Below are 11,123 nucleotides of genomic sequence, written 5' to 3' on the forward strand. Positions count from 1 at the left end.
TTTACGACCTTTTCATTCAAATGAAAGGAAATTCGTTTATCTTTTTCAAAAATCCGCAATTCGGATGAAATGATCAAAATCCGCACGGATTGTAATTTTCTAACTCTGAGATAGAGACTAAAATACGTAACTCTCAAAATGCTTATAAGAGATGGTCATTAGGTAAACTTCATTTTTCTGTTAGAAGTATCTCTCTAGGCTCCACAATGCCAAGACTTGGCCCAATTATTCATAGAACTGAATCTAGAAAGCGCTCAATTTCATTCCGAACTTACAAGCTCTGGAATGACCTTCCTAAAAACTGGGTATTCAATGAAATGACTTACTCAGCGTTTTGCGAGTCATTGAAAGAGTATATTATTCGAATGCGAGACAAAGGTTAATTGTACTTATTTATACATTCGGATAATCTGTTAATTTGATAGATTTAGTTAAGATTAGAGTAGTTATGTTGTAAAATTATATTCTATTACTGTCGCTTGGTGTCCAGGGCTGAAAATCAGTACGTGTGCTGACGCTCGTTCGACACCATTAATAAAAACTTCAATCAATCAATCATCGTTTTCATTCATTGTCATATTCGGTTAACTCGATGAAAGTTAACAGTGAACAATGGCGATATTCATGTAAATATGTATACATACTCAAGTACATATGTAGGGAACTTCTTCCTACTTTATATGTATAGATATAGAGATGACGATGTACATACGTGCAGTGCAAAAATTTGCAGCTTACAGATACGCTCTTAGAAAAACGGGGAGCCCAAATGACTTAACTAAATTGTGATAATATTTTATCCCACATTGTGATAAACCTTCCCCAATGTGTAAACGTAACACTAGATAGTGAGGATTTAACACATTGTGGGGAAGATTTATCACAATGTGGGGTAAAATATTATCACAATTTAGTTAAGTCATGTGGGCTTTCCGTTTTGCTAAGGGTAGTCAATCGTATGAGTCAATTCTGTCCAGATAGTAAATACGTTTTCGTGGTTAAGTACTTACCTTCACTATCTAGATAGATACATGCATAATTAAATGCCACCTCAGCAGTAACTTTTTTAATGTTATTTTTTCCGGTCCTCCGATGTTGATATTAGAAGAAAAATGAATGAATCATAAATGCATGGAAATTCGTTTACAACATCCTTTATGCACGGTCCCTCATATGACAATTTCGCTCGCGTATATATTATGCAACGTTAAATACATACATATCTAGGAGGCATGAATTTGTTATCAGAGCTAATAAATACTTACGTAGATAACGAAATACATAGTGATTCGGTTGGCAGTTGAACTTCACAATTTAATATTTACTTAATTTATTAACATAGGATACACAACAATAATTAAAATGAAGATCCTTTTACCCCTCGGAATTTTAGTGGTACAGATACTCACGTTTTTTCAAGTTTCTTTCGTACTTGGAAACATCGACGCAAATCGTCCAAAGGATTTAACAATCCGCAATGTCCTACTTTGGAAATTGTCAACCACCTCTGTGCCATACCTGGATTTGTACGTTGGCCTCAACGAGATTAACGTAACGCTTCACGTCGTCATGTTCGAGACCTCGAAACGCCCAGTGCTAGAGGGAATGAGGTAATTACTAATTACTAATTAGTTTTAGAAAGATTCAAAATTTATACTTTAGAGTGAGCTAAATATTCATATACATATACATATTCACATATTTTATGCATGTATATGTAGAATTAAAGTTCAAATTAGAGCAATAGTGATTTGTAACTTACCAAAACTTGTAAAGTTTGTCGCATATTTAATTTACACAGTTTTACAAATTAAAAAATCTCCCTGGATCTAAACAAGTTTAAAAACATTTGTAAGCTGATTTCCTTAGAAAATTTTCAAAATTTTGCCAAACTTTGCTGGTTTAAAGAACATACATATATATGAACTTTACAAAGTTACCAAGGCCTTCGTGAATTAATAAATTGAAGTAAAGGTACATAAATAAATGGTTATACGACAATGTTAATTAAGTTTACTTTAACACTTACCAGATTGACACGAGCACGAGTTGCCTCTCTTAACGGGCCAGTGTTCCACACGGACCTGACCCCCACCAATCTGCTGCACTTGGCAAAACTGTGCTACGTTAGGACGCTCACACCCGTAGGAAATTATGGTGACGAAGGTTTAAGTGACGACCTCTATGGGGAAATAGATCTAGCGGATCCGGACGAGTTAGTGGCCAAGGCAGTAGATGAACTTCCCCGAAAAGTTGGAGGGGTTTTGGGAATCAGAGACATTATCAATATTGGGATCGGAACCCATGACGAGAGATATCTTCCCTTTTTCACGCTAATGGTTGATTACGAAGATTACACAGGTGAATAATATGTGAATATGTAAATAAATTGGGGTTACACCGTTATAAATCTGGTATAGTCAGGCAGGCATTGATTTCTCCGTAACAAAGTTGCTACCGACTGGCCTCAAAATTATATGGGTCCGTACAGTGGCGCAATTAGCATATAGGCAAGGTAGGCAAGAACTAGGGGCCCCGAGACATTAAAGGGCCCCACGGCTGCTAACCATACATAAAATTTCAAATTTAAAAAATTGAATTAATTAAAAAAAACTCCTAATCGACGAATTTAATTGGTCTTAAATTTTTCATTGTAAGTTTTATGACATTTTTTCAAAATAAATATGTATAGTTTGAAGTTTAAAATCAAACGGTTATTAAATACCTACATAAGTATGCCGATTTTTGACAAATCTTATGCCAAAAAAATATTTGAAACATAATTTTAAAACGTTTAATTAGCTTCTGTAGCCAAAATCTGCATATTTCGTTTCGAATTTTGGAATGTCAAAAAAATTATCTTAAATGCAAAATGCATAAAGACACAAACACACAAAACTTTTTTGGGCATTTGCCTAGGGGCCCCCAAAATATAGTTGCGCCACTGGGTCCGTAAGAATTTACTACAGAAATGGTAAAACTTTAATATTATTCCTTGTCAAAATTTCTCACGTTGGTGAATGTGGAAATAAATTGAACTAGTATTGTCCAAAACGTATAAATTTATCGGTACAGCTACAGCTACAAGATACAGTAAAAGTTGCTACAGCTTGATATCAAAATTATACCGGTCCGTAAAAATTTGTTACCAACATGGGTAAATATTAATACCGAGCTCTTACTACACGGTATTACTTATCAACACCATTTCGGTAGATTCCATATAACCACCGCTTGGTATTATTTTTATATTGGATTTCTAAGAGTGTAGAACTGTTAAATATCAGCAGGGTTTAGTTTTTCCCGTCAAAAACGATTTTTTACCACGGCAGGTGGGAAAAAGTGGTAAAAACCGGGAAAAACGGTTCTTACCGTCCAAATGGCAAATATGGCTGCCCATGTATTTAGTTATGGGGAAAGCTAATTCTTTAGTAATCAATTTTCCGTAATTGGACTTCATATTCGTGATTTCCACGAATTTCTGAAAATTTTGATATGTAATACGAGCACTTTTGATCAGTTTTAATTATTTTTCCAATTTTCCCGTGTGAATACATGTTAATTTTAGAGATTGATCAAATTGAACCGTATTACCAACTAATTTTCTCAGAATTTGATGGAGAATACGAATATGAAGTCAAATTTTGAAAATCTTAAGTTTTAAAGAAGTTGTTTCGGATTGCCCCAAAACCAGAGTTCTTCCATTTTTCCCATTTCCCATCCATTTTGGGTGGGTGGTAAAAATCCTTTTTCCCACTTTTTCCCGCTGCCCTGGTCAATTTGGTTTTTACCAATCGAAACCATGAATATCAGTCGTTCTACGCTATCTTGTTTGCCATGCCCTCTGTCCATGTAAATGATTTCGTGATTTATTTCAATTTTAGGAACTACTCAAACCTCCAAAGTCTGCCTTCTTCTCTCAACCACGTTAGATTTTTTGTTCGAAAACGAACTCGAATCTGAAATCTGGGATTGTCGCCCCTGTGTGTGTACAGTGATGTGGCGGGATTTTCAAATTTCCGCTTCGATGATGCCAATGACTCCGACCTCATTGAAGATGTGTGGAACTGTCTTCGTGGGAAAATGTTGGATGATCCTGTCGGATGGCTGGAGGATGTCAAGACTCTTGAGAGCCTTAAGCGTCCAGATGTGCTCCAGGAAACTATGGTGACGAAAGTACCTCCATCGTCCGAGTTGACCATAAATGAGGTACAACTCGAGTGGCGATCGTGTGAAAAAGGGGCCCAACTATCTTAACATGGTCGTCCAAGTAGAAGTATTTGGAGGCCAAGGGGACGATGTGAAGAGGAAGATGAGCATTCATGCAGCAATAATAGAGTTAGGAGTGCCATTAAAGAGCTCAGATTTAGAGGTGAGTCTTGACCCTTTCCATACACGCGACAACTTTATAATGAGGGTATTCATTATTTCTTTGTATCATAAAAAGCTTACGAGATGTCATATCCGTCGTAATATTTTCTCATCGAAAATTTCGTTACTACCTCTCGAGTTTATTAAGCCTGACCCTTGTTTTATCTCCGTAAAGAATTTTATGATACTAAACACGAAGAAATAACGAATATTCTCTGTATAAACTATGCTGATGGAAGCGTGTGCTACATTTCTTGAATTGCAAAGCAAGAAATGCACGTGCAAGAAATATTCGCTATCTGGCGACGCTCCCTATCAACCATAGCGGCGGGAAGTGGTTTCTTGCACCTTGCATTTTTTAAGGGAACAACAGCTACAAGAAATCACTTTTTGCAGTTATTTCTTGCAAGTGGTTATATATTTACTTGCCTTCGATACACTGTAAAGCAAACATTTGAATTTAGAGTCATGAGTTTTTTTACTTCCGGTTGGAAATATTAAAATTTGGCTGAGCATGTATTGCTAAAATTTAATGTCAGGGTTCTGAAAAACCCGGGTTTTACTCTAAAAACAACTACCCCGGGGTTTTACTGGGTTTTACTGGGTTTTGGGTTTTACTGGGTTTTACTGGGTTTTACTGTATACCATAGATCGGATATTTACGTCCTCCGGCCTCCGCGTACTCCGGCCTCCGGCTGGCCACGCGTACTCCGGCCTCCGCGTACTCCGGCCTCCAGAAAAAGTCGCGTACTCCCGGCCTCCGGAGGCCGGAGTACGTACTCCAAGCCCGGAATTCTCCTATCTATGCGATCGGAAATTTTGCGTACTCCGGCTCCGTACTCCGGCCTCCGGCCGGCCACGTGTACTCCGGCCTCCGCGTACTCCGGCCTCCGGCTGGCCACGTGTACTCCGGCCTCCGCGTACTCCGGCCTCCAGAAAAAGCTGCGTACTCCGGCCTCCGGAGGCCGGGGTACGTACTCCAAGCCCGGAGTACTCCGATCTATGCTGTATACTGGGCTTCAAACACTCAAAACCGATAATTTTTACGTAATCTATGTATTTATTAATTTCATCAAAAATAAAGTCACAAAAAATCACATAGTTTGGAAAAATACTTCCTAATATGTAAACATTCTTAGTAATACTTATAACGGTGGGGAATGAGAGAAAGTTTCTATTAAGAGAGGTCAATATCTTTATCTTCTAATCTACCACAATTAAGTGTTCGATATATCATGCAAAGTTTACTTGCTTTTTCAATTTCTATCCTATTTCTTGTTTTTGAAATTATTATTCCCATTGTGCTGAAACACCGTTCCATCCCACTTGTAGATGCCGGCAGCATCATCAGTTCCTTTGCCAATTTAGCAAATCCAATTGGCAATTTATTTTCCATCTGCGACCCCATTATATCCCACCACTGAGAAGAAGTCAGAGCAAGTTCTCCCCGAAGTATCTCTTTGTTCATTAATCGTTTCACAAAATAATTTGAATCGCCTGCCTCAAGTTTCAATTGAACAGACTCGTATAATGGATTTTTCTTTGCCAGCCACACTTGCCCCCGTTCACGAAAGATAGTAGGTAACCCCTCGCCTAGAATATATACAAATCAAATGTTTAATATATTTTACTTTTTAATTTAACACAAGTATATTGCCTCGGTAATACGGATCGAGTAGATATGCAGCGCAAACAACGGGAGGGAGGGCTTTATCCATGCGTTCCTCAAATTTGCAGTTGGAATATCGCTAAGTCCAGTTTTTCGAGATCTTGACCCAGTGTCTAACAGCGTAGGACACATTTGCTTTCTCGTGTTGAAGCTGTAAATTTAAGGGCTAATTTTATTCACTATTTAAAATGAAAATATTTAGAAATGATAATTATGACTACCTTTGTAATCGCGCATGTTACCGGTGCCATCTTCTTCATTAAGTCTGTGACCCGTTGATAAAAGTAGAGATCTGTCAGAATGTCAGAAATTTCGGGCGGTGTTTTTGCCTTAACATCCTTAGCAGTGTCCAGATAAATCGTGTGATTCTTTGCGAAATTTTCTAAGCAGGAATATTGAGTGTTCCAGCGAGTTCGTTTCGGCAGAACAGTCTGCAATCCTCCAATTTTCTTAGGGTCTCCCTCGGAAAAGTGAAATCACGAAAAAAAGCGTTGAACGGCTTTTACTTTATCCATTATATCCTTCTCTGCTATTTCCTACCCCACGAGATTTAGCCAATGGGTGTGACAACCATATGTCGACAAATCAGAATTGGCTGAAAGAATGGATCGCATCGAGTTCATAGTTGTGCAATTATCCGTCACAACTGCACCAATTTCACAGCCAAATTTTCTTCTGCTTCTTCGATAGCGTCTTTGGCTAGATTAGCACAATATTCAGCGTCCTTGACTTCATTTGTAGTGGAGATTGCATTAACAAAAATAGAATCTCGACCTTCCACATTAATGCAATGTGAAATAACTGGAGCCTGCTTTAGTCCACTCCAGCCATCTTGCATAAGGGTTGCAAATTTTGATTGTGCTTTTTCCTTTGCAGTACTAACGATTTCATTATAAACTTTATCCAGCAACGGTCCTCCTAAAGTTTTGGAGGATGGTGGTTTGTATGATGGATTCAGCATTCGAAGTGCTTTAATAACTTCGGGGTGTTCGATAACGGAAAAAAGGTATGTTGCATGCAAAAAACGCTTTTGAAATTTGGGTATCCATTTATCCTTGAATTTTTCGAGCCCCCGAAACAGCTGAGGAAGTGATGTCTGAGAGTTCGTTTGCTTTACTGCAATAACTTGAATATCCCTTTGTGAGGTGTTAGCAACAGAAGGGGTGAGGAACGTCTTTTTCGATGGAGATTTCATATGGCAAATCGATACATGTGTCCGTAATCTCTCGACCTTAGCCCATCCAAATTTCTCTCCACAGTCTTTACATGTAGCGCTCCGTTTCTGTCCGGACTTGGTGATCAGAAATGAATCCCAGATTTTGTCCTCCTTTGGGCGACCACCCCGACCCTAAGTTCAAATTCATAAGAAATTTGAGTCTCACCTTAAGAAACCTTATATAGTATATAAGTGAGAGTAAATAATACACTCTCACCTTGGTGCCTGGCTTTGGTTTTTTTTGTTTTGGGCTCATCAATATCGTCGAAATCATCAACTTGTTCATAACTTGGATCTTTGTGAGTATCATCCGGTGAAGTACTACTTTTATCACAAATGTCTCTGTTTTGATTCTGGAATATAATTGAAACGAAGATACTTTTACAAAATCTGGATTACACATAAATAGATATGTAATTCAAAATTTTTAAATTTATTTACCAGGTGTAGTAGGGTTGTCTTGATTAACAGAAATTTTGAAATCTCCATTCTCGAATGTAGAAGCCTGACCATCGGAAATATCTTGGCTATCCACCAAAACCAAAGCTGGAAAGGGTTCGTGCGAAGTTGACTCCTCAGTTGTCAAATTATCTGTTAAAAAATATGCAAGTTATGTATTTTGTATTTATTTACTAAATAATAATTTGACTAATAATAATAAGTGTTAATCTCACCGAGTTCGTCTAGTATTTGTGAATTAGTTAATGGCGACAATCTTGACTTCGCCTGTTTTCGACGGTTTGCACGTTTACCAGCCATTTTATTTTAACTACCAAGGTCCAAATGCTTAGATTCAAATGTTTATTTGCTTATTTTTTAAACACCTACGTCTTGCAAAAATGATTGCTTATATTTTTAGGTCTACGATATAGTAGAGGCAAATTGTGAAGCCGTGTGAAGAATGTGGATTTCCAAGAATCTCACTGATGATGAATATCGAGGCAGATTTGAGTTAAAAATTAACGCGTACTGCTACTCACTTGATTTAGTCTCTTTTACAGTAAAACCCGAGTAAAACCGGAGTAAAACCCAGTAAAACCCCTATAACATAGTAAAACCCGTTGGGTTTTACTCATTTACGACCAAGTAAAACCCAGTAAAACCCCAAAACCCCAACCCAGTAAAACCCGGGGTCGGAATACCCTGTTTAATATATTCTCTAAATTTGTCCTTATTCCCGAGTAGTATCCCACCTGCTTGCTCATGTTTGGCGAGGGCGCCCACTCCAAACTGACCCCGCCCATTTTGAAAAACGTGACCAAGGTGTGCTATACAATGACGCGTAACAACGAACTGCGGGGAAAGGCGACTAGTGGACGCAGCGCAGTTATGGCTATTTTAACGGATGGAGGTTACAAAATTAGTGACAATATAGAAACCTCGATAAGTCTGAATGATCCGGGAAATCGGATGAATGAGGTGCTAAAAGCGTTGCGGACAAAACCCGGTAAGGTTACGCGAGTCAAGGACTTATTCACGCTGTACGTCCCAAACAAAGTGATCGGGGAGGAGGAACCTATTCTGAAGTACACTGTTGACTATGAGGATTACGAAGGTTACATATCTATTTTCCTAAATTCTTCTAAATTTTAATCCAATATCACACAAATTTTGCAGTTCAAATGTAGAAAAACGTATTCATAAATATGTACATATGTAAGTCATTTTGACGTGCATAACAAATCTTTAATGATTTGTTAACCACATGTGTAGGAGTTTGGAAAGTGTTTTTGATAATTATATAACTTGTGCAAAAAAACTACATTTTCATGAAGCCGCTATGTAACTTAACAAATGTTTGCCTCACTAAGGAAAATAATAATGAAGCTACTAATTTGAGGATGGACATTATTAATTAAAGATTGAGATTTAAAAAAAAAAAACCTGCATACATTTTGAATTACATTTTTAACGCCATAAAATAAATTTACTAACAGTCGGTAACAAATTAGTTATGATATAGTTATTGCTTGGTCATTGCCGTTACCTGATTTTTTAGAGTGTACATATTATTTTTGTATGCAGGAAATCAATACATTTCTAAAACCGTTTGCCTCCTCATGAGCGACACGATGGACGCATTATTAGAAATGGGAGTTGATGCAATCCCGTTCATTTGGGAATGTGAGCCCTTAGCTGATTACTAAAGTAGGATCGTCCTGCAACTCATCGACCGTGATTTGGACGATGCACTCGTGATATCCGTGATATGGAAGTGCATCAAAGTTGTCATTCTGGATGATCGCGAAGAATGGACGAAACGTTGGGAGGCTATCCAAGCGTTTAGGATAACAAGAGGTCTCGGTGAGAAGGAGGAACTTTAAATTTTTGTGTTCGTTTTACGATTAGTTTCGTGTAAAAAATCAGCACATTACAATGAATACAGTAAAGTAGCAAGAAACGTAACACCGGTTATACGAGTAGTATGAATTGGACAAATAAATAATTTTTACAATTTTTGAATTGCACTTATGACTTTTTAAATACTGGTTTTTACTGTACAGTACAGGTGATTCCACGACAGTTTTATCATATTAATATCAAGATGCCTAACAATAATTAATGGACATTTTTCACAGTGCCTTAAGCAAATTCTAACTTAGAAATCCTTAATTCATTTGAGTTTTGACTTTTCAATTTATGAGTATAATAAATGCGCTCAGATATATGTACATATTTACGTCATCCGTATAATCTTGCATGAATAAATAATGCTTTTTAATTTTGGACTTGCAGTTACATAAATCTTTTTACTAGTTCTTATTATGCACATACGTGGTTTTAGAATTAAGAAGAGACTGCACATAGCTCTTTTTAGAATTACTCCGCATATATGGAAACATGATTACATAATTTTACAAAAATATGTGCTATTTCATAAAATGAGTTACAAAGCGTCCAATCAAGGGGAAAGAATTAAGCAGTATTTATCACCTCTAAATAAATTCCAAACATTTATTTCGACAAAAGCAGGAGGGTAGTGGTTTGCCGAATGCAGAATTCCTGAATAACCAGGGGTGTCATTGGTTCGACAAAATTATTTCCAAACTGAACCCTCAATGGGGTCAACGACCTGCAAATCCGCTTAGTCACTGGCGACTTGCTTATTTTCTTGAACCCCATTATCCACTTGGTGCTGAACCGAATTACAAATCCTGCCATGGAAAATGTTGTCATTGATACGGTAAGTAGCCCAATATACGCAGCGATGAACATAGCAGCTCGCATAATGCTTGCTTCCGGAACGTGGCAAATTTTAATCGCGACAAAGCAAAATATCAACTGCGCAAAGGGCAGAAAGTATCCATATATAGCAAATATCCTTTCCCGTATGACAGAGTTGACGATTTTTTCAAGTACTTGCAATTTTCTGTAGTCTGAAATTCCTTGAGAAAAATCGTCAAGCCTTTTCAATTCTGTTGATAAGAAGCAAAGACATGGCACAAGGGTAGCCACGGCGTGATAACCTGCCCCGACGATGACTGTGGTCATATTCAAAAATTCGAAGACAACAAAGATCGTACGCTGCACAAAATGTGGAACATCCAAGCGACCATTTTGGCAAAACAGGGCACTAAGAAGGGGTGCCTTGCAGGGAAACAGGAAAGCTAGTAAAGCTGTGGAAAATGATACAATGTAGTAATCAATTTCAACCATGTTCAGGCAGAGGTAGGCACATTTCCAAATTTGTGATTTGTCAGAATGATTAGCACCTGTTGATAAAAGTACGGATAGCCAGTTAAGAAATGAATTATAGGGTTTAATTCATTGCTTGACTGAGTTTGCAAGTATGCAGGGGAGTATAGTTTGATTTTTAAAGGGTGACATCCATACATAAGCTTTGCATGCAAAAAATGTCTCCTGAAA

General features: G+C 37.6%; 2 protein-coding genes across 2 annotated transcripts; both read left to right on the forward strand.

Moving 5' to 3' along the window:
• The first annotated feature begins 2,000 nt into the window (after positions 1-2,000).
• LOC118433004 lies at positions 2,001-4,257 on the forward strand. Its single transcript, XM_035844512.1, has 3 exons — positions 2,001-2,361; positions 3,885-3,983; positions 4,058-4,257. The coding sequence occupies exons 1-3, from the start codon at positions 2,001-2,003 to the stop codon at positions 4,255-4,257; spliced, it is 660 nt and encodes a 219-aa protein (XP_035700405.1).
• LOC118433015 lies at positions 4,256-10,174 on the forward strand. The gene is made up of 3 exons (XM_035844536.1): positions 4,256-4,372; positions 8,442-8,811; positions 9,282-10,174. Exons 1-3 carry the CDS (start codon positions 4,259-4,261, stop codon positions 9,401-9,403), a joined length of 606 nt encoding a protein of 201 aa, XP_035700429.1. The 5' UTR covers positions 4,256-4,258; the 3' UTR covers positions 9,404-10,174.
• Positions 10,175-11,123: the final 949 nt, after the last annotated feature.

This window comes from Folsomia candida, unplaced genomic scaffold (genome assembly GCF_002217175.1).
Source record: "Folsomia candida strain VU population unplaced genomic scaffold, ASM221717v1 Fcan01_Sc038, whole genome shotgun sequence".
Taxonomy (NCBI): domain Eukaryota; kingdom Metazoa; phylum Arthropoda; class Collembola; order Entomobryomorpha; family Isotomidae; genus Folsomia; species Folsomia candida.

What these genes read in the sequence shown, in the direction of transcription:
- LOC118433004 (XM_035844512.1), top strand. Translation starts at nt 2,001, where the DNA reads ATGTTAATTAAGTTTACTTTAACACTTACCAGATTGACACGAGCACGA. An exon ending in TGATTACGAAGATTACACAG is followed by an intron (nt 2,362 to 3,884) that starts GTGAATAATATG and finishes TTTCAATTTTAG; the next exon opens with GAACTACTCAAACCTCCAAA. An exon ending in AATCTGGGATTGTCGCCCCT is followed by an intron (nt 3,984 to 4,057) that starts GTGTGTGTACAG and finishes ACCTCATTGAAG; the next exon opens with ATGTGTGGAACTGTCTTCGT.
- LOC118433015 (XM_035844536.1), top strand. Translation starts at nt 4,259, where the DNA reads ATGGTCGTCCAAGTAGAAGTATTTGGAGGCCAAGGGGACGATGTGAAG. An exon ending in TAAAGAGCTCAGATTTAGAG is followed by an intron (nt 4,373 to 8,441) that starts GTGAGTCTTGAC and finishes ATTCCCGAGTAG; the next exon opens with TATCCCACCTGCTTGCTCAT. An exon ending in TGACTATGAGGATTACGAAG is followed by an intron (nt 8,812 to 9,281) that starts GTTACATATCTA and finishes TTTTGTATGCAG; the next exon opens with GAAATCAATACATTTCTAAA.